At 44.5% G+C, this 27,899-nt stretch overlaps 1 protein-coding gene across 1 annotated transcript in view; it reads left to right on the top strand.

The window, feature by feature from the left end:
* Nucleotides 1-27,899, top strand: part of LOC311244122 (sodium/potassium-transporting ATPase subunit beta-1-interacting protein 3-like) — a gene marked incomplete at its 3' end in the record, with an annotated part of 55,039 nt that overhangs the window by 24,780 nt on the left and 2,360 nt on the right. The window contains exon 2 of the mRNA XM_084333532.1: nucleotides 23,405-23,548. Coding sequence (XP_084189658.1) covers nucleotides 23,405-23,548 — 144 coding nt within the window. The remainder of the gene's footprint in view (nucleotides 1-23,404; nucleotides 23,549-27,899) is intronic.

Raw genomic sequence — 27,899 nt, 5'->3', positions numbered from 1 at the left:
TGTGTGTGTGTTAGTGATAGTGTGTGTTCCTGCTGTGTGTGTGTTAGTGATAGTGTGTGTTCCTGCTGTGTGTGTGTTAGTGATAGTGTGTGTTCCTGCTGTGTGTGTGTTAGTGATAGTGTGTGTTCTTATGAAGCCCATCTCTCCTGCTCCCTGGTGACCTATTAACAACTCGTCCCACATTTTTATGTCTTCAATTTAACAGACCATTAATGTGCTTCTATTGGAAACCTTGGGATAGGCAAATGTGAGTGAACTATCCACACACAAGCACACACAAGCACACACACGACACGCACGCTGAGCACGCTCACACACTAGCAGCCACTTTAACACTCATGCCGCACACATGCACACTTATGGCCAAGAGGAAAGGCCACTTTAAATTAGTATAACAACAGGAACAGTGTATTGCACTACTAAAGCTACCTAGCATGTCCTATATGCTCTGTAAATACTATGTACAGATACCGAGATGTCACACCATGTTACCTGTTTATTGCACTGTTGTTTTTTATTGGATTCTATTATATGTTGTACCACTGTATTTTTATTGGATTCTATTATATGTTGTACCACTGTATTGCACATCGTCGCGGGCAAGACCACCCGCATTTCATTGTATACTTGTATGCCGTGACAATTAAAACTCTTGACTTGACTTGACTTGACTTGACTTATCCACTCTGACATATGAGAGATTGAGGACGATGGTTATTATGATGGAAAGAGCCGTGTGTTTGTGACTCAGTCATGGGAAGCTGAACCAGGGGGTGTAGAAAGTTAGAAACTGCTGACCGCTGTAGCTGTTCCTTCCTGTTCAGCCTAAGCCTACGTGATGAGAACTTCCTCTCCGGAGGTCTAAATCGCCGTCTGGTTAATTGAGGCGCAACCCAAACTGCTCTCTGCCTAGATCTGGGCCGTGTGGGGGGGAGGAGGCAGAGAGGAGGCAGAGAGGAGGAGAGATAAGAGGTATAGTAGATGAGAGAGATAAGAGGTATAGTAGATAGTTGAGAGAGATAAGAGGTATAGTAGATGAGAGAGAGAGATAAGAGGTATAGTAGATGAGAGAGATAAGAGGTATAGTGTGAGGATTCGCCTGTTCCCTGAGCTTTTCCCTGTCTACTCTCCCTCACCAGCCCCCACCCTTGCGATGATTTACTCTCCTCTACTCTTCACCAGCCCCCACCCTTGGACTACCGTTCACGCAGCTGTCATAGTTTATGATTAGCGCCCCAGAGGGCTTTATATACCTGGACCTCCCTTCCAGTCCTGGTCGGGTCGTTCTGTGTTCTGGACTCTGTATCTGTGTCTGTGTTCATGGAGTTCTGTACGTTACCATCCTGTACGTTACCATCACCTGCCGCGTCTCCGGCGTGAGACGACGTGCCAGCCATCACCACCTGTCGCCGTTTGCCTGGAGTGGGACACCGTCTTTGCTCTCTAATTCTCTACGGGAGGTTTTCCAGTGTTCCCACTCCAGACGTCAAGCCGGCTCGTCATCGCTCCCGATTCCACGGGAGGAAGGCGTCTCTTCGTGATCCTCGTTCCTGGGGTGAGGCTCGTCGTCGCTCCCTAGTATTCCACGGGAGGACGGCGTGTGCCCATCCCGTTCCCCTTGGACCCAGGCTCGTCGTCGCTCCCTAGTATTCCACGGGAGGATGGCTTGTGCCCATCCCGTTCCCCTTGGACCCAGGCTCGTCGTCGCTCCCTAGTATTCCACGGGAGGACGGCGTGTTCCCATCCCGGTCCCCTGGGACCCCCTTTGTTCTGCGCTGCCCGTCTGCAGCATCCGAGTAGGGACGAAGAGGATCTCCGTGCCAGGCCTCCGCCGTCGGGCCCCTGTCCCCGTGCCAGGCCTCCGCCGTCGGAACCCTGTCCTTTTCCCTGTAAGCAGCTCTGACCCTCGCCCTGTCCAAGTCCTTAACCCTGTTCTCTGTCCCCGTCTCCAGCCCGCCTCTCCGGGCCTCTGTCCCTGTCCCCCTCTCCAGTGCCCCTGGTCCTGGCCCTGACACTTAGCCCTGGTCCTTAGCCCTGGCCCTTAGCCTTAGTCCCTTAGCCTGTTCGCCTTTTAAAGGCACAGTGCCGCATTTTTCATATTTCCTTTACTCTAGTGTTTTTGTGTTCTCCCTTAAAGGGACTGTGCCGCTTTTTGTTATGTAAGAAATAAATGCCCTGTTTTGGCTTACTCTCATACCTGTCTTGTGTTGTGCGATTGGGGTCGGTTACAAACCATAACATATAGTAGAAGAGAGAGAGATAAGAGGTATAGTAGAAGAGAGAGATAAGAGGTATAGTAGAAGAGAGAGATAAGAGGTATAGTAGAAGAGAGAGAGATAAGAGGTATAGTAGAAGAGAGAGATAAGAGGTATAGTAGATGAGAGAGATAAGAGGTATAGTAGAAGAGAGAGAGATAAGAGGTATAGTAGAAGTAGAGAGAGAGACAACATACTAGGGCTGACCTACGAAGCATTTTTTGGCAATCGGAGCTTTGGGGCCGAGCTTTGATTTTAATTCGAAGCTTCACATTTTTTATTTTTTTTTATTATAATATATATATTTTTTTTTATCTTATGTTGTGGGACTTGTACAGCACTTTGGTAAACTTTGTTGTTTTTAAATGTGCTGTGTAAATAAAGTGGATTGGATAAATTAATTAAGTAGCCCCTTTCGACAAGGTTTCACTCGGCTGCGCTGCCTGGGTGCAGTGGGGCTGCTCTCACAGCCAACGACATGACATTACATAATTATGTTGCAACCTTCGTCTATCAAGCAAACAATTATATTATATTTAATTTATAATTTATAATTTATAATTATATCAGACAATGCACCTACAAAAGCAGATGATTACAATTAAATTAGCCAACTTGGTAACACATTAGTCATAGCAGCATAGGCATAGCCTTATTAATGTTTTGTGTGGCGTCGCCGTCGTGTACAACGATACTTATGTTTTTTAGGTGATTTGACAAAGTTGTTGTAGAGTTGTGATATGCCATTTTCTTCTGGCATATCTGGCACTCTGCTTTTTGGGCATTGTCTTTGCATATTTTAAAGTGTAACCACACGTCTGATGACTTCTTCGTCGACATGTCTGCTGCACATGTCCTTGTTGTTTTCAACACAGATAATCTCCACATGCTTGTTGTAGAGAGGTGGAGTCGAGGCGCCGCTTACTTTCGTTTCATTGGAATGGAGGCGCGAAGGCGCTGCTTACTTTCGTTTCATTGGAATGGAGGCGCAAGATTTTTAAACTTAGATTTTTTTGTTTTGTTTGAAGCTCGTGCCATCAAACGAAGCTTCGAAGCTTCGAAGTATTTAAGACAGCCCTACAACATACTGTGTGGGTCTCTAGCCGTGGGGCAGGTCTGGGTGGAGAAGCAGAGTAGCGGTCTAAAGGTTGTGACCAAGAGGTTGAGGGTTCAAATGTCAAAACCAGCAGGGAAGTTGATGATTAACACTCTCCCCTCCCTCAACAAATACTGTTGATTTGCCCTTGAGCACGGCATCTACCCCCACCTCTCAATTGTCCAGTGGAGCTGCTCAGTGACCCAATAGTAGAAGACCAGTGGTTGTACTGGGCAGCTCCCAGATGTAATTGACCTATTTCTATTATTATTATTTATTATTTTTATTATTGACCTGCACTTTTTTCCTTGATCCTCCTTGAAGCAACAGAACTTTGTGTTTGGAGGATAGGGCGTGGTTTAGAGAGGGTAGAGAGGTATAAAAGAAGGGGAGACCTCTTAAGTTTCAGACTGGGACGTCTTTAAAACCAGGCCAGTGTGGACAGACTGAGGGGAGGGACACTTAGGCATAAAAAAAAATATTGTTTGTTTCCTGTTGGTTGTCAGTTAGGCCATGGGTAGGTAGGGATTTTTTTTTTTTTTATTATTTATTCTTTCCCACGGCGACTATTGATAGGGAATTTCTTTATTTAATTAAAATGTTCACAACAACATGGATGCATGTATTCTGCCAGCATGATATCCATAATACTAAAGGTTTGACTAAGATTTATATGAAACTTTATTAAAAAAAAAAAGAAAAAAAAAACCTATAAAATATATTGGGTCGCACCTAAATCGGCAGGGTCGGTCGGCAACCGGAAACAAACCATTATTTTTGTTAGGCCTTACTGGATCAGGATATAATAGTAAAGGTGGAAATTGCTGCCAGTCCCACCTAAGATAAAAGCACAATAAGACATACAATAGATACAGTGTAAAATTCTATTACAACTGGGTTCAGTATAGACCACTCTACTGTAGGCTATATCTCCACTGTAAGCTTGACTCTGCAAACTCCTCCTGTTATCTCCCCACCTACAGTATAGACGGTTATATCATTCTGGAATAATTCATAACTAACAACAAATATTTTCTCAGATGGGGGTCTCAGGAACAAAACCTTAACAAATGGGGGTCCCTGACCTCCTATTATGTGTCTATTTGGGGGCCCTTGACGTGAAATAGTTTGAGAACCACTGGTTTATTGGATCCCCCCTGGTGCCTAATCTATGTCTAGGCCCTAGGGCACTCCCCATATTAGAGATGTGTATTGCCACAGATTTCCAGAATCGATTGTTTTTTATTCGATTATTTTGTATATATAATTAAATATCTAAACTAATTATTTATTTATTAAGATCGATCAGGGATTTTATGAATCGATATTGGATTATTGTAGTGAAGATCGATTTGAATCAGGAAAATCTGTTTTCTGAACCCAGCCCTACCCCATATACCACATGGCTCACCAAACACACACAGACACACACAGACACACACAGACACACACAGACACAGACACACACACACACACACACACACACACACACACACACACACACACACACACACACACACACACACACACACACACACACACACACACACACACACACACACACACAGTCACACACACACACACATAGACTGACACCATTAGTTACACTGGGACCAAGCAGACACCACAGCCTAATGGCTTCACCTTGGCGAGGAGTGAAAAATTAGATTGGAGACAGTACTTTAGTTGCCTACTGGGAATCATAGAGACACAGCAGGCCAGGGCCCACTGTGACAGCAGCTCAATGAGTCACTCTACTGTCCCTACCTGTCTCTTTATTTGTGCTTGGTGGTTTACTGTAGACCATATCTCTTTATCTCAGCTTGGTGGTTTACTGTATATCTCTTTATCTCAGCTTGGTGGTTTACTGTAGACCATCTCTCTTTATCTCAGCTTGGTGGTTTACTGTATATCTCTTTATCTCAGCTTGGTGGTTTACTGTATATCTCTTTATCTCAGCTTGGTGGTTTACTGTAGACCATCTCTCTTTATCTCAGCTTGGTGGTTTACTGTATATCTCTTTATCTCAGCTTGGTGGTTTACTGTATATCTCTTTATCTCAGCTTGGTGGTTTACTGTAGACCATCTCTCTTTATCTCAGCTTGGTGGTTTACTGTAGACTAGTGTTCAGGGCTGTACACTGCGATGAGATTATCGCGAATTGCCCCTTTAATTGGCGTTGCGATTAGTAAATAATATTTGGGGGCGGGCTTGCGAGTAGTGATTTCAAGCCTTGCATTCGCATTTCACTCCTAAATTATCCAAGGCTGAGCACTCACTCTGATAGACTGGCTGACTGTCTGATTTAGCTATGACGAAAAGTAAAGTTTCTTCATAGCTCATTTCTTCATAGAAAGTCACAGGCACCTGGAATCGCGTGCCTGTGACTTTCAATTCCCTTATCGCTGCCAGGTTTTCCCGACCGTTCTAACGTTAGCATGTTAGCATGTAGCTAATGGCAGACTATTTGATTCCTTAAGGCAAGCCAAGGGCTCGAAATTGCCTGGGTTTTGGTTATATACTCCCGAAATGCTCCCGCTGTTTGGCTACTTCTATGTGCAGTGAAAACTACTCGAAATGCTTTAGAACCTAGTCATTGATTTAGTTCAGGGTTAGCCGCGGAGCTAACGCTAGCTAATCAAGCTCACAGAGAGATATAAACAGCTGACAGCAGGTAGTACAGGTACAAATACAATAAAACAAGGGGTGGGGGCTGTTGTGTAAACCTTGTACTCTTTAGTTCACATATAATGAGAGACGTGAGTGCTTGTTTACTAGTCTCTGTAAGCCAGGAAGAGTGGTGCAACATACAAATGTGTCCGTGTAGCAACACAAGCCAATACTTTAAAGGACAGGGGCCCGGGGAGGGAGCTCTCTCTCTCTGTGTGTGTGTGTGTGTGTGTGTGTGTGTGTGTGTGTGTGTGTGTGTGTGTGTGTGTGAGAGAGAGTGTGAGTGAGAGACAGAAGTCAGAGGAATAACAACCTGTTATTCAATAGATTAAATTCGTAATAATAATAATAATAATAATAATAATAATAATAATAAAAAAATAAAAACATTTTAAGAGAATCTCAAATACATTATTTTATTTAAGTGTAGGCTATAGTTAATGTTTTATTTTTTACAGTTTTTGTATTTTTCTGACATGGGGGCTCAACAATAAATGACAATCAGAAATGTCAAGTTGCATGTTGTTATTCTAACCAGCTTAGACCCCGACCAGGCATTAAAGCGTTCCGTCTTGGGACGGATATCCGTCCATTTGATTTGGAGATTCCGTCATTTGATTTGGAGTCGTGACGGATTTTAACCTGAGCCAATCGGAGGCGTCAAATATCCTTTTTTCCCCTACCGCGGCCGCACCAAACAGTCATTTGCGAGCAATCGGCAAATTCTCAGGCAAATGCAACCAACCAGAAGGCGAGATTGTTCTGAGTTTACAGCCCTTTCACCCGCCTCCGCTGTGCTCAGCACCAATGGGAAGCGCCCATTTTGAGACTCTAGCGTCTAGCTCTACTCGCGAGTAAACTTGACTCATCAACACCATGCGGCAACTTTTTACGAGACCGTAAGTTCATTTGACTTATTCTAGTCTAAAGAAACATATATATTACTATTGCTATTGATAAATCTAGGTAACGTGAATGCCACAAAACGAATGCCTTTTGTTAATCAGAACGTTATTTACGCAACAAGCAGTGTGTTGTTGTCGTTGTTGTTGTTGTTGGTGGTGTTTCGTGTGTGTGCTTGCGCCGCTCGCTTTCTGATAAATGTATGAATGTTGATAAATCTAGATAACGTTAATGCCACAAAACGAATGACTTTGTTAATCAGAACGTTATTTGCGGTATCAATTGTTTTTAAGCTCAATAAACGTCTTTCTCCCATTTGTCCGGGAGATCTCTGGGTAACAGTACTGTATATTTGCATATCATATATGTCACAAATGTAACATTACTATATACCTGTATGTCATGTATGTCACTATGAATTGAAAACGGGGGACCCTGATGTAAACAAGACGAACGTCTTTCTCTGGTCTGCATCCCCTTAACAATTGTGTGTATTGAGCTGTACTGTATTGTACCCATTCTGCAATCTGTTAAATATTGATTGATTGTTATTAACAGATTGCAGAATGGGTACAGTACAGCTCAATACACACAATTGTTAAGGGGATGCAGACCAGAGAAAGACTTTCGTCTTGTTTACATCAGGGTCCCCCATTTTCAGTTCATCATAACATATATGACACACATGACATACAGATAGACAATACTGCTACATCTATACATTTATGACATACCAGATTTACAAATACAGTAGCCTATTGTTTGTTTGTGATACAAAAATAGTCTAAAAAGAGTATATACATTTGACGAAGAAACTGTACATTGGAGGTGGTTGGGTGGGATGGGGGGGGGGTTGTAACTATACATTGGATTATCGACAAAACCTTACTTGGTCCCAAGAAGAGGGTCTCGTGTATTAAATAAAGTTTTCATTCATTCATTCACTCTGGATCTTGTAAATCCAGTAGCAATACACACAATTGTTAAGGGGATGTAGACCAGAGAAAGGCGTTTGTCTTGTTTACATCATCAGGGTCCCCCATTTTCAATTCATAGTGACATTTATGACATACACAACATACACATGACATCATGACATTTATGACATAGGGACATACATGCCTTACAGGTATATAGTAATAGTACTGTTACATTTGTCACATATACGATATGCAAATATACAGTACTGTTACCCAGAGATCCTAACAGTAAATATATACATATGATGAGGAGGAGACTGTACATTAGGAGGGGGTGAGTGAGTGGGTGGTAAATAAATATATACAAACGGTGGGGAGGAGACTGTCCATTGTTGTTGTGGCATAATTGCGAAACGTGTTTAGTCCCTTGTTTGTATGATAACAAGCCATTTAGTTCATGGTTCAAAGTGGGGAGGGGTGCTAGCTCGCCATCAATCAGAAGCTAGCCACAAGACTTGCATTCACGCTCTCCAGCACACAACAGTAGGGTCTCTATAGTCACAGTCAGGACAGTAGGCTCGCTCTACAAGTAGGCTCCCTTAAAACGCTAACGCTATTAAAAAAAAAATACAGTAGAGGTTAAAATAAGAATATGACTTGGCCAGAAAAAAAGTTCAGTCAGGAGATTTTTTTTTGCTTTAATCCCTGACCCCGACGCTCTGCATCTTCTGGCCGCCTCAGACCTACTCCTATCCGAGCTCCGGGAGGGTCATCAAAGAGAAGTCGCCTATTCTCAGTCCTTGCCCCACAATGGTGGAATGAACTACCCACCCCAGTTAGGACAGCCGAATCACGTCCAATCTTTCGCCGTCGACTAAAGACGCACTTCTTCAACCATTATCTGAATAAAAAAATATATATCTAACCCTAACTAACCGTACTGTCATGCACTTGTCCTAATAAACTAACCTACACTGTAGCACTCAACACTTTGATGAACATTGTTGCTCAGCTGATAGAGTTGTGCCCTTCCTGATGGCTTGTCGTACAGAACTTGTAAGTTGCTTTGGATAAAAGCGTCAGCTAAATGACTAAATGTAGTTCTGTTGCATTTCCAATTTATTTATTTAAATTATAAATTGATCAGGTATCGATAAGGGAATCGATAAAGAATCGAATCGATAAGCAGAATCGATAATGGAATCGTATCGATAAAATCCTATCAATTCCCATCCCTAGTGGTAATATGAAGTTCAGTTGGTTCATTATAAAAGATACAAACCTGACAACAAAAGCACTTAAATGTTAAATAAAAGGACCACAGTAATGAGGCAGGAGGAACATATTTTTTTTCACTATAATGGTAAAATTGTTATTAAAAAATTTGCCCCTAAAAAATATTTTTTGCCCCTAAATTTCTCATTTAGGGGCAAGTGTGCCCCTAGTGAAAAAGCTTAGCGTACAGCCCTGGTGTTGTCAAAAATATCGAAGTATCGATACATATCGATACTGAATATTTAAAACGGCTTCGATACTCATTTCCCGAAATACCGATACTTTCTGCAGTATCGGTACCAGCTGGCGAGTGTTCTACAGCAAGTTGTTGACACGCTGTTCAGAGCGCGCTTGCCCCTCCACCTGCTCCAGCCCTCCCCCTCACAGAGTCACAGAGCCGTCTTCAGTTTGTAAATAAACATTTTAGCAGTGCCAGCGCGGATCTCCATAAAGAAATGAAAGAGGTTCGTGACAGCTGCTCTTTCAACGTCACTGTGACTGAAGCATTAAACCATTAACTCTAGTTTAATACATGATACGTTGTCTACTGATGGCGCATAATATCAACAGCTGATTCGTTGTAACGTTACAGCTACCAGCTAACCTCTGCCAGTGGGTCTTGGACTTCCTGACGGGCAGACCCCAGGTGGTAAGAGCAGGCAACTGCACCTCCTCATCCATCACGCTCAACATAGGGGCCCCCCAGGGCTGTGTTCTGAGCCCCCTCCTCTACTCCCTGTACACACATGACTGCGTAGCACAGCGGAACAACAACACAATCATCAAATTTGCTGATGACACAGTAGTGGTGGGCCTGATCTCTGCCAACAACGAGAGGGCCTACCTGGAAGAGGTAGAGAATCTGTCACAGTGGAACGTCAGCAAAACAAAAGAGATGATTGTGGACTTCAGGAGGTCGGGGGTCAAGGACTACAGCCCCCTCAGCATCGACGGGGCACCGGTTGAGAGAGTGAACAGTTTCAAGTACCTCGGAGCCCACATATCCGAGGATTTGACATGGACCACACACATTGACAGTGTTGTGAAGAAGGCACGACAACGCCTCTACTTCCTCAGGCGCCTAAGGAAGTTCCAAGTCAGTCAGAAGATCCTTAGGAACTTCTACTCATGTGCAATAGAGAGCATCCTGACTGGCAACATCACCTCCTGGTTTGGGAATAGCACTGCACAAGACCGTAGCAGACTATAAAGAGTGACACGTTCAGCCGAACGCACAATTGGAGGGGGGCTTCCCACCCTCCAGAACATTTACAACAAGCGGTGCAGGGGGAAGGCTAAGAGAATTATTAAGGACTCGAGCCACCCGAACAACTGCCTCTTTGAACTGCTGCGGTCAGGCAAGCGATACCGGAGTCTTAAGGCGAGCACAGAAAGACTCAGAAGAAGCTTCTATCCCCAGGCCATCAGGCTGCTAAACGAACAATAAACACTATGCAACAACCATCAAATGCACACAGCACACACACCCACACGCACACACTCACTTAAACAAACAACACACTGCAGCACCCACTCTCCACACTTTAGATCACACAAACACACTTTATATTTATTGATAAAGGATTTGCACTACAACTCGTACACCTACTGTAAATTGTACCTAAATTGCACCTCATCCCATTTCTGCCTTGCACTATATAGTATTGTATATTAGTACACTGCATAGTATTGTATATTATATGGTAACTCAGTTACGTCTATTCTGCATCAAACATTGTACATATGTCTATACTGAACACTGTGACCTAATTTTTTTACTTCTAATTTACATGCTATACTATGTTATTTTATTTCATACTTATCTTGTCTTGCACAGTCTCTGGAGCGTAACAGTAAGAAGCATTTTGTATAAAAGTATTCTGTACTTCTGTATGACAACTATTAAAGAAACTTGAACTTGAAACTAACGTTAGCTACTGCTAGCAGTTAGCTCCGTTAGCTTAGCTGGCCACCATTATAATTACTGCATGGAAACGGAGTAACGTTAACGTTTAAACGTTATGTCGAGGTCATACAATACTACAGTCGACATAAGGTTAACGTTACCCCCGTTTCCATCAAGTGTTTGAATAGCAGCAATCTTTTTGAAAATGTAACGTTACTAAAATGCTCCGAGCATAGCCTCTCTCTCTCTCTCTCTCTCTCTCTCTCTCTCTCTCTCTCTCTCTCTCTCTCTCTCTCTCTTTCTCTCTCTCTCTCTCTCTCTCTCTCGCTCTCTCTCTCTCTCGCTCTCTCTCTTTCTCTCTCTCGCTCGCTCTCGTTATCTTTAAATAAAAATCGAAACTGTTATTAACTGTAATACAAACAGTTCAGTTTGTCAGGTACATGCAACACAGATTACAGTGTTTACATCTGTCTGCTTGAGAAAATACCATGTTCTGCATTTGCTATAAAAATGATTGAAGTGAGATGAACAGTTATTTTTAAGATAAACAAAGGGTTTTAAAAATGTTATATTTATCTTCTCTTATAGTACCAGAGAGAAGCTGAGGAGAATCAACCAGCAACAAAAGCTAAATTTGTTTAAAAAAAATATATATATATATATTTTTTTGGTATCGAAATGGTATCGAAGTATCGATACTTTTCAAGGTATCGTATCGAAGTTGAAATTCCAGTATCGTGACAACACTACTGTAGACCATATCTCTTTATCTCAGCTTGGTGGTTTACTGTAGACCATTATCTCTTTATCTCAGCTTGGTGGTTTACTGTAGACCATTATCTCTTTATCTCAGCTTGGTGGTTTACTGTAGACCAGTGTTTCTCAAAGTGGGGGGCGCAGAGGCATGACAGGGGGGGGCCTTGAGATTTATAATTTTATTTTTATTTTATTTTTTTCACTAAAGTGCTATCTGTTGCAGCTGCACTGTTCTCCATGAAAATACAATTTCTCAAAATCTGAAAATCATTATTTAATAAAACACAGAAAAGGATCACCAAGTTACTCTGGATAAAAAAAAAACGTTACAGACAACATTGAGACAAAGCTTCCTGACACATCTCCATCCAAACTCTTGGAAGAACTCTTTGAAAGCTCATCTGATACCACCTAGAGAGCTAGTTTCAGGGGCCTTTCTGACTCAGGTATTCGGTTCCATTCCGTTTCGTTCTAGCCCGTTCCGAGATCTGATGCGAACTCCCCCCCCCCCCCTCTCCCCCCTCTAGTTTGCGTACACACTGCAGTCTTGTTTCGTTCCGGGTTCTGTTTACGGTTTGCCTTTTGAGCGTTTACGCTTGCCGTAGGCGATGATGTCACGTTCGAAAATGTAAACACAGGAAGTGTTAACATGGCGCTGGAGACTGGATGCTGATATAAAATGAATAAATAAGCAATAAATATGAAGTTATATTTGAACCTCTGTTGTCAAGCCTTGTCAATATAACCCACCCCATTTTATCACGAATGGATGGTGTTGTAGAGTTTGCTTTTGAGCGTTTCCCAGGGCTAACGCTAAGCTAACGGCTAACGCTAGTTGGCTTAGCCTAGTCTAGTATAGCCTGTAGCACTTTTTCTTTTCAGCAAAGAACGTGCAATAAACAAAACGGATACATTCACTGTGTGTTCTGCCTCTTTTCTCACGAATGGAACTCTGTTGTAGAGTCCGCTTTTGAGCGTTTTGCAGGGTTAACGTTAACGCTAAGCTAATGGCTAACGCTAGTTAGCTTAGCCTGTCCAGCAGCTAACATTATCCCATCGTTCGTGACAATTATATTACATGTCATTGATCTACTGGTCGACCACGGCCGACTGGTTGGGCACCACTGGTCTAATAGAAATAAATGCATTCAAACAAGAAACTAATGTATAGAAAATAGCATGGCAAACAAAAATTGCCAGGCCTAATGCGAGCCAGGGAAGTGCTGTGCGTTTGTAACGTGGCTTCATGTTTTCATCCACTTGTTTTTGGTTGAGGTCTGAACTCTCAAATTGCCCATAAATATCGTTTTTGTGGGTATTCTCCAGTTGTTGCTGTGTGGTGTTATCTGCCCAAAATTCAAGCAAGCATGACAGTAACGACGTTGTGTGTGTCACGCCCCCCGCTCCCACGGCCGATTCCGAGACCACCTAATCCAACCGGCCCGTTCAGCGGGGGGTAAAACGAATCAGCGCCGTTTCGCATCCCAAAAGGGGTGAGTGAGAACACTCCCCCCCCGTTCCCGGGAGCAGTGATTCGATCCCAAAACGTGAGTGAGAAAGGCCCCTGAGTGTGGTGCTGAGTACCAAGTATCTCATCCCATGGCCCACCAAGTATCTCATAATGCAGCAGTTAAGGTGTGATACCATTCAGCACCACATACAGTATCTGTGTGAAGCTGGCTTTTCATCCATGACAGCTCTGAAAACAAAATATAGGGCCAATTTGAAAGGTCACGATATTGGTGTTATTTCAATAAATTTAAACATGGCCCATTTCATGACTATTTTGTTGGGGCGAGGGGGGGGGGGTGGGGGGGGGGGGGGGGGGGGGGGGCCCAAAATATTTTGGTCCGCCAAAGGGGGGCCTGACAGAAAAAGTTTGAGAAGCACTACTGTAGACCATTATCTCTTTATCTCAGCTTGGTGGTTTACTGTATATCTCTTTATCTCAGCTTGGTGGGGTATACCGTCAGGAGACCCACATTTTCTAAATAAATATTCCTTTGACCTAAAACTGATTTGGCAGGTTATTATTTAAGCTAGTAGGACACAATTCATCCAGCTTTTAAACCGTTTAAACTAGTGGCCTAGAACATGTCTTTTTTATATAGACTTGTGAGGGCTTTGGTTTCACATGCTACCTCCAGGGAATACTCCGGGGACCCGCTGTAATCCTCTCAAGACCCACACTTTGAAAGACACCACCGTAGACCACGTCCCACACACTGGTGATTAGACACGTCGTGATTTAGATTTCTGGTATTTGATGTTCTGTATTTTCCCATGTCTAACACAAGCCTCCTTTTTAAGTGTGAGTCGTAATGTTTTAGGTGTCGTTCTTGGCCTCATCATCGGTCTCGTTGAACACGTTAAAACAAGAACAACCCATTAGCGGAGGGGCCTGAAACAAAACCAGTTACAAAATAAAGAAAAAAAAAAACATTGCATATAAATCGCAATTGACATCCTCTATGATTCACACCTTGTGTCTTCTGATCCTTTCAACAACTCCTTCCATCTGACTTGCGTGACTCACGTTGTGTGGCAGGCCAGAGAGCAGAGGAGGCTGAGTCATACAGCCTTCAGCCACATGGAGAACCTGACACACACACACACACACACACACTGCATACACATGCACAAACACGCACACAATCTACCTTATTTGTAAGGCCTGGAGGGTGAGGAGGGGCTGTTGTCAAGAGGTCACAGGTCACATGAGCTCTCATGCTGCAGGCTAAGTTCTTACTGTCTCACTCATCCTTCTTATCAGAGGTTTTCACCGACATGTCACTCACCACCCCCCTCCGCCCCCCCGCTGTGCTGAAGGGTCGTCAATCACATAAAGCAACTGGGCACAACTTGTCAGTATAGGAGCTTGTTGGAGAGTGAGAGAGGCAGGGCAATAGAATTGAGTTGTACGATCCCTGTTAATGATGTGGTATCATGGGGAGGGGAGGGGAGATTAATTGGGGCTTTTGGAGCACTAAAAATAGAGTAGAATGAGAGAGAGAGAGAGAGAGAGAGAGAGGAGAGAGAGAGAGAGAGAGAGAGGAGAGAGAGAGAGAGAATGAGAGAGAAAGAGAGATACACACAGATAGATAGGGGAGGAGGAAGGTAAGATAGGGGCTTGTTACATCCTGCCAACTTACCTGGACCCTAATTGCTTAGTATTTATGGTGATACTGTGGGTGATACTGTTGGTAGGGTAGTGAGTCACACACACGCACACACACACACACACACACACACACACACACACACACACACACACACACACACGCACACACACACACACACACACACGCACACAGGAGGTTGGTGTGAGGCTTTTAGAAGCCGCTGCACAGCGGGCTACAGTTCCTGGAAGAGCATCGGTATCCATTTGATCAAATTCCACCCCACTCCCAAATAAGCCATTTCCTATGAATTGCAGGCTAATCAGGCTTGTGTGTGTGTGTGTGTGTGTGTGTGTGTGTGTGTGTGTGTGTGTGTGTGTATGTGCACGCTTGTGTATATGTGTGAGAGAAAGGGAGAGAGTATCTGTATGTGTGTCTTTGTGTATGTGTGTGTGTGTGAGAGAGATAGAGTGTGTGTGTGTGGGTGGGCATGCTGAGGCGATTTCCATCCTTGATTGATTGCTGTCATCAGAGTGTGTTATTGAGTTAGAGAGATCGTGATTGGCCGCTCTATGGCTTCTCTTCTTTCCTCTCCGTAAAGTACTAGAGAGAGGGAGAGAGAGAGAGAGAGAGAGAGAGAGAGAGAGAGAGAGAGAGAGCCTCTCACAGAATTAGATCACACACACACACACACACACACACACACACACACACACACACACGCACGCACGCACACACACACACACACACACACACACACACACACACACACACACACACACACACACATACATACACACGCACACAAACAATACTCCTATATAATCCAATGACCAGTGATAATAATTCTCAGTTTGTGTATAGAATGTGAAGTATTTATGTGGGACAGACATGTATGTGTCTCTGTGTGGAACAGTAGGCCAGCAGTGTGGGAGAGGCATCGTGTACAAAGAACACTGTTGCTGTGTGTGTGTGTGTGTGTGTGTGTGTGTGTGTGTGTGTGTGTGTGTGTGTGTGTGTGTGTGTGTGTGTGTGTGTGTGTGTGTGTGTGTGTGTGTGTGTGTGTGTGTGTTGAGAAAGAGATATATTGAAATATGCAGAGATGATGAACACAGCCATACTGTCACATCCCTGCAGTAAGAGTGGTGCTGACAGCATGTTACCACTAGAGTTTAGAGCCATATGAAATCCGTGTTCACGGAATCGCGGACGGAATTGCGGAATTGAGCAATAAAAATGGAATCAACTGTAAAAATAAAAAATAAAAATTATTTTCTTTATGTTGTGGGACTTGTACAGTACAGCACTTTGTTCAACTTTGTCAGTGCTGTAAAGTTTAAACCTTTTTAAATCTTAGACAAACAAAACACTTTGCTTTCATGAAATATTGTAAGCCGTCATTTGAGGCTTTATAAAAGCAGCACAATGACACAAATCTGTCAGTGCCGAGTCCGACCTCATCTTAAATAACAAACAGCATTGCTTGTTGTAGTTAACAAAGAGAGGCAGAGTAGATTTAGCAAAAAAGAAATATATATATATATATACAGGGAACAAAATAACTGGGCGCCCATCGCCAAATGCGTGTAGATTTACCGTCTGGCGTCTAACAATAATAGTCTGCCCGCCAGCTGGCGTGTACGGTGTAGTTCATATCGATACTCTTATTTTGAAAATCCTGTGCGGGTCTCATTGCCGCCCCAAGCGCAGCTCCAGTCATAATATCTGGGCTCCGGCAGCTAGCAACGTTCAGGTTCATATGATACTCTTATTTTGAAAAACCCTTAGCAACTCCGCGAGTCATATGATATCCGCCCACTCAGTGTTGTTTCTTGAAAACAGAGCAGCGTTGTAAACAGAGCAGCGTTAACACAGCAGTGCGCCTACAGACGCGAAATAAGTCTGTGATGTTTTTTTTCTTCTCACAACGAGTCCAATGCAGCTACATGCTTTGCACCGTCGCCATTCCTTTATGCCCACATCGCCCGAAATTAACGTTTATGTACCAATCACTACAACGTTAACGTCAGCTAACAAGCTAATCCTGATGATCAGACGAGGCAGAGCCACAGTGAACAGCACTGAGGAAAGGGAAATGAAGGGGGGGGGGCACTCTCCCCTTCCCTGTGTGTGTGTGTGTGCGTGCATTTGGAAAGATGACGGAGTCACTAGTCAGGACTCAGGACAGGAGTATATTATAGTAAACTGAGGATTACTAAGGATGGACAGATAGTGTTGATATTCAAATATACATTTTTTTGAGAGGAGTGGAAGTTTGAAGACAGACTACAATATGATGCGGGGGTGGTGAGTTGAAACACAGTGTGTGTGTGTGTGTCCTCCCGACCCCACTTCTATGTTTCAATAAATTATTTGCATTTAAAACTATTAACGCTGACTCATTCCTTCAGTCCACTCAAAATTATGCTAATATTCCATATGTTGTTTATGATATTAATTGAAAATAGCATATGAGAGTATTATATGTAATAATAACACATGGCGATATACTAAAAAGCTATTTATAATTTTTGGCTAGTAAAAAACCTGCCCGGCTGGTACTTTTAAAAATCTACCAGCCAAATGGCTGGTAAGTCAAAAAGTTAAGTTTGTTCCCTGTATATATATATCATTTATTTTTTTTAATAATAGAATTTTATTTTCATATTCGAATCCCATGCCCATCGAACGAAGCTTCGAAGCTTCAAAGTATTTATATCTTATTAAATTGTGGACATTTATTCATTCCCACTTATTAGACACTATTTCTGATGGTAAAATGAGCGTACAAAGCAAAATACAGAATTCTGAAATATTCAAACGGAAAAAACGGAATAAAAATAAATGGAATTTGGAAAAAAAATTACGGATTTCATATGGCTTTACCACTCTATAGCACTGTCCAACTTACAGCATGTTACCACTCCAGTCTATAGCACTGTCCAACTTACAGCATGTTACCACTCCAGTCTATAGCACTGTCCAGGACAGTATACAGCATGTTACCACTCCAGTCTATAGCACTGTCCAGGACAGTATACAGCATGTTACCACTCCAGTCTATAGCACTGTCCAGGACAGTATACAGCATGTTACCACTCCAGTCTATAGCACTGTCCAACTTACAGCATGTTACACATGAACCCAGGCTCGACAGCTACCACTGCCAGGCACCAACATACACATGAACCCAGGGCTCGACGGCACCAGGCACCAACACACAGATGAACCCAGGGCTCGACGGCACCAGGCACCAACACACACATGAACCCAGGGCTCGACGGCACCAGGCACCAACACACTGATGAACCCAGGCTCGATGGCTGCCAGGCACCAACACACACATGAACCCAGGCTTGATGGCTACCAGGCACCAACACACACATGAACCCGGGCTCGATGGCTGCCAGGCACCAGGCACCAACACACACAGGAACCCGGGCTCGATGGCTGCCAGGCACCAGGCACTAACACACACAGGAACCCGGGCTCGATGGCTGCCAGGCACCAACACACACATGAACCCGGGCTCGATGGCTACCAGGCACCAGGCACCAACACACACATGAACCCGGGGCTGCCAGGCACCAACACACACATGAACCCGGGCTCGATGGCTACCAGGCACCAACACACATGCACCCGGGGGTGCCAGGCACCAACACACACATGAACCCAGGCTCGACGGCTGCCAGGCACCAGGCACCAACACACACTTGCACAAACGCTGAAATATGTTTATCAGCCAATTAAGGAGGAGGGATGATTAGGTGGCCTTGCTGTCAGAGACTTGATTAGGAATTTGTTCCAGGGACGTCAGGGGAACCCATTTCGCTGTACAGAAGATGCTCTGGGTTCGGTTATTAACGACCGAAGTGAGTTGAGGGACTTTCAGTCTCATCCAGAAGGACTGTACTCGCAACCGTACAATGTACAGGTGATTAAACTGGGTACAAAATATACAAATTAGTACTACTGAGTGTAGTGCTATTCATATGTAGGATATACAGATGTAGATATAGTAAAGGACTATGGGCAGGTAAGTACAGACAGGTGAGGAATCAAGGATCGGGTTATATGCAGGTGTACAAGCAAGTATATAGAGGGGTTATATGCAGGTATATTCAGACAAATATATATATATATATATATATATATATATGCGGTAAATATAAACATATAAATGTAAACGTGGTATATATAGCACTGTTGTACATGCTATCATACAGAGTACATCACCCAGACAGATACTATCAAGCATCTCAACCCACTGTCACCCTAGAGCCCACTGTTCTTCTACTGTGTTCTATTGAAGGCCCAGAGGCCCAGCCAGTGAAAGATGTATGTCTCCTCTTCCTTTATTCATTTCCTTTGGTCTCTAGCCGGGTTATTACAGAGAACGAGAACACTCACACAGTCACTCAGTCACTCGTTCCACTGTATCTGCTCTCCTCTCATCTCTCTCTTTCATTTATCTTTTCTCTCTGATCCCTCTCTGCACAGACGTACCCTCTCTCTTTTATATATATATATATATATATATATATATATATATATATATATATATATATATGATGAACATTGTTACTCAGCTGATAGAGTTATACCCTTCTTGCTGTCTTGTCGCACAGAACTTGTAAGGCGCTTTGGATAAAAGCGTCAGCTAAATGACTAAATGTAAATGTAAATGTATATATATATATAATAACCATCCATCATTTCTTTTTTTGATCCACTTTTTCTCCCATTTTCTATATTTTCTCCCATCCCAATTTCGTATCATCCAATTCAACCCTCCCCTGTCACGAACGCTGTTTCTTGCCTCCCACAAGCCGGCTGCAATGTGGACTAAGTCATACATAGCACAAGTCCCCTCCGGTACTTGAGGTAACAGCAGTCGCATCTTTTCACCTGCGCAGCTCGATCTCTCAGTGGCGAGGAGTAACGCGTGGGAGGCTCACGCTGCCCCCGACACTTCCTGATTCTACTGCGCAGGCGCACCAACCGACCTGTAGGAGTCGCTGTCCACAACGCCCGATCCCCACCCATCAGTTTCCCACCCCCTAATACGGCCAATGTGTATTAGTACGGACGACCAGCTAAACTGAAAGCAATGTGGAGCGCTGGGACCGAACAGGCGATCCCAGCGTCTCCGCATTCGTGGCGAGCGCCTTGCCCACTACGCCACGTAGCCGCCCCAACCATCCATCATTTCTTTCCAACTCTTCGACCCCTCTATCTCTCCATCCTTCCATGTTAGAATGAAAGCATCATGATCTCTCCAGCTCTTGTTTCTGTTCCTAGACCTGCTTACTTGATGTCGCTCTCCGACATCTCTCTCCTGGACCCCACCCCTTCTGTAGAGTTACTTATGACCCCACCCCTTCTGTAGAGTTACTTATGACCCCACCCCTTCTGTAGAGTTACTTATGACCCCCACCCCTTCTGTAGAGTTACTTATGACCCCACCCCTCTGTAGAACTCTGACTCCACCCCTCTGTAGAGTTATGACCCCACCCCTCTGTAGAGTTCTGACCCCACCCCTTCTGTAGAGTTATGACCCCACCCCTCTGTAGAGTTATGACCCCACCCCTCTGTAGAGTTATGACCCCCACCCCTCTGTAGAGCTCTGACCCACCTCTCTGTAGAGTTATGACCCCACCCCTCTGTAGAACTCTGCCCCACCTCTCTGTAGAGTTATGATCCCCACCCCTCTGTAGAGTTATGATCCCCACCCCTCTGTAGAGTTTTGACCCCCACCCCTCTGTAGAGTTATGATCCCCACCCCTCTGTAGAGTTATGACCCCCACCCCTCTGTAGAGCTTTGACCCCCACCCCTCTGTAGAGCTCTGACCCCACCCCTCTGTAGAGTTATGACCCCCACCCCTCTGTAGAGTTTTGACCCCCACCCCTCTGTAGAGTTATGATCCCCACCCCTCTGTAGAGTTATGATCCCCACCCCTCTGTAGAGTTATGATCCCCACCCCTCTGTAGAGTTATGACCCCCACCCCTCTGTAGAGCTTTGACCCCCACCCCTCTGTAGAGTTATGATCCCCACCCCTCTGTAGAGTTATGACCCCCACCCCTCTGTAGAGCTTTGACCCCCACCCCTCTGTAGAGTTATGATCCCCACCCCTCTGTAGAGTTATGATCCCCACCCCTCTGTAGAGTTATGACCCCCACCCCTCTGTAGAGTTTTGACCCCCACCCCTCTGTAGAGTTATGATCCCCACCCCTCTGTAGAGTTATGACCCCACCCCTCTGTAGAGTTATGACCCCACCCCTCTGTAGAGCTCTGACCCCACCCCTCTGCAGTGTGAAAAGGTGTTCATTGTAATTATCACTGACCACTTCATCATCTCTCTCTCTCTCTCCTGTCACCCTGTCACGTTGGGTTACTGGTAACATTTCCATCCCATTAAGAACAGCAGCCATGGCGGTGTAGTACCTTGTGTGTGTGTGTGTGTGTGTGTGCGTGCGTGCGTGCGTGCGGTAGAGACGGGACTCCTCCCTCCCTCATCCATCTTCACGCGGTTGGCTGGCGATGACATTGTCGACACATGACGAAAATACTACCGTCGCCCGCGAGAGACACACACGCACACACACGCACAGACACACACACACACACACACACACACATACACACAAGGTACTACACTTCGCCCTGGTGAAGGAATTCTAATTAAACGCCCCGTATACCCCCCCCCCCCCCCCCCCCCTTTAGTGCTTTCCCCAAATGGTATGCTAATTGAGTTTGGTGCAAATAGCGACTCGAAGTCTTAAAGGTGCAAATTGCTTTGTTTTCTGTTGACGGAATGTCAAAGCAGAAAGCAGAGCAAAAGCAGACTGAGGTAGAGGGATGGGAGGATGAGATAGGGGAGAAGGATAGAGAGCAAAGGGGTAATGAGAGAGAGAGAGGGGGGGCAAAGGAACTTTCCTTCTTTTGTTCTGAACGGTTTCGCTGTGTGTGTGTGCGTGTGTGTGTGTGTGTGTGTTTGTTTGTGTGTGCGTGCCAGCTTTTGGGTGTTTGTGCACGCAATTTTATGTGCCCAAATGTGTGTGTGTGTGTGTGACGTGTGTTTTAATAAGCACCTTGGCTCACTGCTGTGGTATTATTAGGGCAGGCCCCCCTTGCCTCCCGTAAAGCTTCCCACAGCGCTCCTATTCCTGGCGGCCACTGGCAGGAAGCGTGGAAATTCTTCCAATTTCCGCCCCCCCTTTCGACTCGGCGGGGGTTAAATCAATGAATCTGTCGTTGTTTATTTCATGAAACTTATTGTCCACACCTCCGGGCATTCTCTCCCTGGGAGCCCCAACACAATGGCTGTCTGTGTGGATGTGTGTTGGTCGTTGGCCAGTTGTAATGTGAGTAATCATACTGCATGGCTGTCAATAGACTGTGACTACTATGAGCTGTAGCTGTGACCTTAGAGTTGTTTATGCCCCTCATTACCACACACACACGCACGCACGCACACACACACACATACACCACCTTGTATGTGTGTACCCATATTTCTCTTGTTTTATGAGTGTTGTAGCTCTGACTGACAGCTCCTTGATGTTTCTTACAACTCGCTATAGCAGAGTGTAGGAGTTGTTATTAATTATGTCTATAGGAGTAGACTCTGAATAACATTATCTCTGTCTGAGTGTGTGTGTGTCTCTCTCTGTCTCTCTCTATCTCTATCTGTCTCTCTCTTTCTGTCTCTTACTCTTTCTCTCTGCCTGTCTCTCTGTCTGTCTGTCTGTCTGTCTGTCTGTCTCTCTCTCTCTCTCTCTCTCTCTCTCTCACTCTCTCTCAAATTCAAAATAGAGTTTATTGACATGAAATATCAGTAAAGTACCTATCGCCAAAGCAAGTCCAACATACAAACAATAACATATAAAAGAAAACACCATAACATTACCTATAACAATAAAAACAATCAACAAAGGCGGCTGAGTGGCGCAGTGGGCAAGGCGTTCGCCACTAACGCAGGAGATGCTGGGTTCGAGCCCAGCTCTCGGCATTGCTACCGGCTGGCCGGTCGTTCATACTAACACAATTGGTGTTAGTGTTAGGGGGTGGGAAAGCCGGTGGGTGGGGATTGGACGTTGTGGACAGCGACTCCTACAGGTCGGTTGGGTGACGCCGGTGCGGCGGAAACAGGAAGTATCGGGGACAGCATGAGCCTCCCACGAGTTACTCCTCGCCACTGAGAGTTCGAGCTGCTGCGGTGAAAACATGCGGCAGGCTGTCTCCTCGTGTACCGGAGGGGACACGTGATGCAAGGCTTCTATCCTCACTACAGCCGACCAGTGGGAGGCATAGTCTAGCGACGTTCAAGACAGGGGAGGGAAGAATTGGAAATACGAAATTGGGATGGGAGAAAAATATAAAATGGGGAGAAAAAGTGGATAAAAAAAGAAAATATCAACAAAAATGCATACAATTACAAAATAATCATTTAATCAGATAATAATCTTACAGAACCTTTTCTCTCTCTGTCTCTCTCAGTTGTTGGCGTTGGAGCGGCAGGTGTTTGACTTCCTGGGGTACCAGTGGGCTCCCATCCTGGCCAACTTCGTCCACATCATCATCGTCATCCTCGGGCTCTTTGGCACCATCCAGTACAGGCCTCGCTACATCGTGGTGGTGAGTGTATACAAACACACGTTGTACTTACTACAATCAGTTAAAAAAACATATTTACATTTCATATTCTGTTTTATTTTTCTCCTTTTGTGATTCTCCTTTTGATCACTAACCAAGCGCCCTCTTTGATGTCTGTGTTTTCATTGTTGAGAAATTGATTGATTGATTGATCGATTGAAAATGGTACAATACAGTACAGCTCAATACACACAATTGTTAAGGGGATGCAGACCAGAGAAAGACTTTCGTCTTGTTTACATCAGGGTCCCCCATTTTCAATTCATCGTAACATATATGACATACATGACAGACATACAGATAGACAGTACTGCTACATCTAGACATTTATGACATACCAGGGCCCTTATTTATCAATGGTGCGTACGCACAGATATGTGCGTAACCCGTGCGTACGATCATTTCTAAGCAAAGTGTGGGACTTATCAATTTGAACGTGTGCTTGACTTTGTGCGTATATTTACGCACAGCTCCGACCGTGCGTACCTGGCGCCCGGTGGTAGAATATGAATATTGCAACGCGGAAATAAGCTTCTGTGCATTAGTTTCAACACTGGCGTGTTCTGTATGACCCGTAATTCATTATAGTTCATTGTAAAATAGCGACAGTAGTGTAATTATTGTCAAACCCTATAAATATAGCATTTGGAATCGGTCTTTCTTTCCGAATGAATGCAGCATGGTTTATATATAGGGTTATTGGAATACTATGGGGTGCACTGACTGTGCTCGCGGGGAACTGTTTTTAGAGATAGCAGATAGGAATGAATGAATGAATGAATGAGGGGCAGTCTAATTGCCGAGAGACCATAATATTAACTAGAGTCCGCTATGCGGTCAGGTGGCGTAACGGAGATTGCGTTCGTCACCAACCCCGGAGCGGCTGGATTCGCCTGTTCGAATCCAGCTCACAGCTCCGGGGTTGTCACCAGCTTGGCTGGCCGTTCACACTAATACAATTGGCAGTATTAGAGGGTGGGAGAAGCTGGCGGGGTGGGTCCGGGTCATTGTAAACAGCGACTCCTACAGTTCGGTCGGGGCGCCTGCTAAACGCGGATAGGATCTAAGTGGGATAGTGTGATCCTTCCACACGCTACGCCCTCTCAGTGAGAATCCGCGCTGCCAGGTGAAAAGAAGCGGTTGATTGGCTGGACGTGTGTCGGAGGAAGCACGTGGTAGCCTCCACTCTCCCAGACCGACTGTGGGGGGTAAGTGCGCAGCGACCAGGAAGGGGATTGGGAATTGGCATAACGACTAACATTGGGATGGGAGAAAATCGGAGGAAAAAAAGGAGGGAAAAAAAAAAAAAAAAAAAAAAAGAGTCCGCTATACCCGAGACACCTGCATTTGTACCGCAATTTGAGACCGAAAATTGGAGCGTGGAACAAAATGCACAAATGCCATCCCCATGCACATTCAAGTCAGTCTCCACCCTCGGGTCTTTGGCCACCGGCACGGTCCATCGTGATATTGGAGATGGATCGAGCAATAGACTGTTACTGTACCACCCATGTAGCTGTCAAAGCTCCATCACAAATGCAGAAAGGGATTTCACTCAGTGATTTCACGCATTTGCCTGATACATGTCGTTGCTGCATGCCGGGAGGACGGAAATGCTGCATGTTTTCAATTCATTAAATAAAACGGATACTTTTTGCAAGGGTTTACTGACTGTCATACAAATAATCAACCAACTACATACTGTAACTTTTCAGTGCACGTTTTTATTTACATTGTGACAACAGCCTTGTGAGCTCCCGCACACAGACATGATGGAATTCAAGTTCAAGTTTGTATTGATCACATATAGGCAGGCTACACATGGCGTAGGCTACATGGCAGTGAGATTCATTGTTCTTGTATATGCTCTCGTATTATTGTTTATATAGGCTACCTAATACCCAGTGGTGCAGTCGTAATATGGGAATTGCCCAAGCACGTGCACGCGAATACATGTTCCCTCGGTTGCGCACAGAACAGATGATTATTATGCATAAATGTTTAAAATGTAATTGTAGTTACAATTTCTTTAATTGAATTAACTTAAACTAGAAAAGTAAATACAAACTAAATTAACAATGTAACTTAGAGTTAGTTTACAGAAGGACAGTTTCCTTCAGAGACTGAAGCACAACTTAATGTCTCAACCTTCCAGTCGACCACAGATCAAGCAACCCCCCACCAGCTCTCCTCGTTGTTATGCTATCGGTATCCTATTATTATGCAAAGTCTAGGTGATAAGTGCCGGCCGGCGCGACGAGTCCAGTGACAATTGTGAACGCATTTTTGTGTGCGTGCGTGCACATCTGCGCGCACTTCTGCCTCAGTGACCTACCTAAACGGCGTTTAACCGCGTTTGTGCCCGACTGCATGCCTGCTAATACCGACATCAAAATAGATTGTATGCCTCTACAAATCATATGCAGGTAGAAAATTTACGGAGAACTTTAATCCCTGGGTATTAATCGAACGAAACGAAGAAAAGGCATATTCCAGCATTGTTATTAATGACACCAATGGCAAACAGTGGTTAACGGTCTTTATTAGTGTTTGTGCTGCCCAGGCAGCAATGGTCTTTAGGAAGTTAATAGATATCATATCCGACATCACCGTACGTGTACATGTCTGTCAGCCTGTTGCGTATTTCTCCCATAACACGCTTCGCTCGGCTTAGTCCACTTTTCCACATTTCATGGGGGTGTTTCATTACCGTATATGGTTAATTACGGGCGGTTCTATATGCAAATCCTTAAAATCGTGCACGAGTGCGGAGCGCAGAACAAATGGTATTTATCAACACAGAGTGTGTGTAGAACCTGTGTACGCATGTGTGATAAATCCCGATTTTTCTGTACATACACACATTCTAAATTCTGTGCTTAAGAACGAAAATAGAACACTTTATAAGCATTGTTGATAAATGAGGGCCCTGATCTACAAATACAGTACTGTTTGTGATACAAAAAAAGAGTCTTAAAAAAGAGAGTATATACATTTGATGGGGAAGAAACTGTACATTGGAGGAGGTTGGGTAGGTGTGGTGGGGGGGGTTGGGTAGGTCGGGTAGGGTGGGGGTGGGGAAACTGTACATTGGAGGTGGTTGGGTGGGGGCGGGGGGGTTGGGTAGGCGGGGTGGGGGGGGGGGAACTGTACATTGGGTTTTGACATTTACAGGGGCCAGTTTAGAATTGGGTGCTCTTTGAGAGTGGTTTTGAAAGTGGGTAGTGATTCACATTACTTTACAGCTGTGGGTAGGGCGTTCCACATTGATGTGGCATAATTGCAAAACGTGTTTAGTCCCTTGTTTGAGCCGAATCTGGGTTTAACATGATTTGTGGAGCTCCCTCTGGTGTTGTGGTCATGGTATTCACTGACCTTTGGGAAGTATTTTGACATGTACATGGGTACCTTAGTCGTGTAGTGTATCTTGTAGACCAGACCCATTGCAAGTTGCCGTACTCTGTCGTCTACTCTAAGCCATCCTAGGTTGTCAAAGTGGGCAAGGGTGAGGTGGGTTCTCGGAGTAAGGTCAAGCAGTAGTCTGACCAGTTTGTTTTGTGATGTTTGTAATTTAGTTTTTAGCGCCTTTGAGGTGCTTTGGTACCATGAGGTGCAAGCATAGTCATAGTACCCTTGAATGAGTGCTCCTGCTAGAGTCTTCAGGGTATTCTTGTTTACCAGAGAGGAGATCCGGTACAGGAATCTAGTTTGTTGGTTAACTTTTTTGATTACATTGATGCCATTTTGTCACAGGAAAGATTTGCCTCTAGGATGGAACCCAGGTATGTAATTTCATCTTTCCTTGTGACAATATTGTCACCCACTGTAACTGAGAAGCCGTCGGTCTTGCTGAGTTTGTTACTTGAACCGAAGAGAATGGACTCTGTTTTACCCAGATGTAATGATAGTTTGTTATCATTTGCATAAATTAGGAACAGTAGCGGTCCTAGTATGCTTCCTTGTGGAACACCACAGCTCACTGGAGGGGGGGGGGGATAGGGTACTGTTTACCTCCACCATCTGTGCTCTCCCTCCAGGTAGGATTGCATCCAGCTCACTGATATCTGATATCTCACTGATAAACTATCAAAACCAATTGCTTTTAGCTTGTCAATCAGAATGGAGTGATTGACAGTGTCTCAGATTGACCTTTTACTAGTATGCACTCTGCTACTAAGGAATCTACCTTGCCTATATTACTACCTGCTATGCTAAGATGCACTCAAGTCTGTCGCACTCAAGTTCGACACTGTTTGACGAACAATCTTATTGAGTTAGTTGCCAGAGTTGTACCCTTCCTGCTGACTTGTACACAACTTGTAAGTCGCTTTGGATAAAA

Source organism: Notolepis coatsorum (assembly GCF_963971535.1).
Source record: "Notolepis coatsorum genome assembly, chromosome: 17".
Classification (NCBI taxonomy): Eukaryota; Metazoa; Chordata; class Actinopteri; order Aulopiformes; family Paralepididae; genus Notolepis; species Notolepis coatsorum.
The sequence above is the reverse complement of the archived record's forward strand: the minus strand, read 5'-3'. Positions and strand labels throughout refer to the sequence as shown.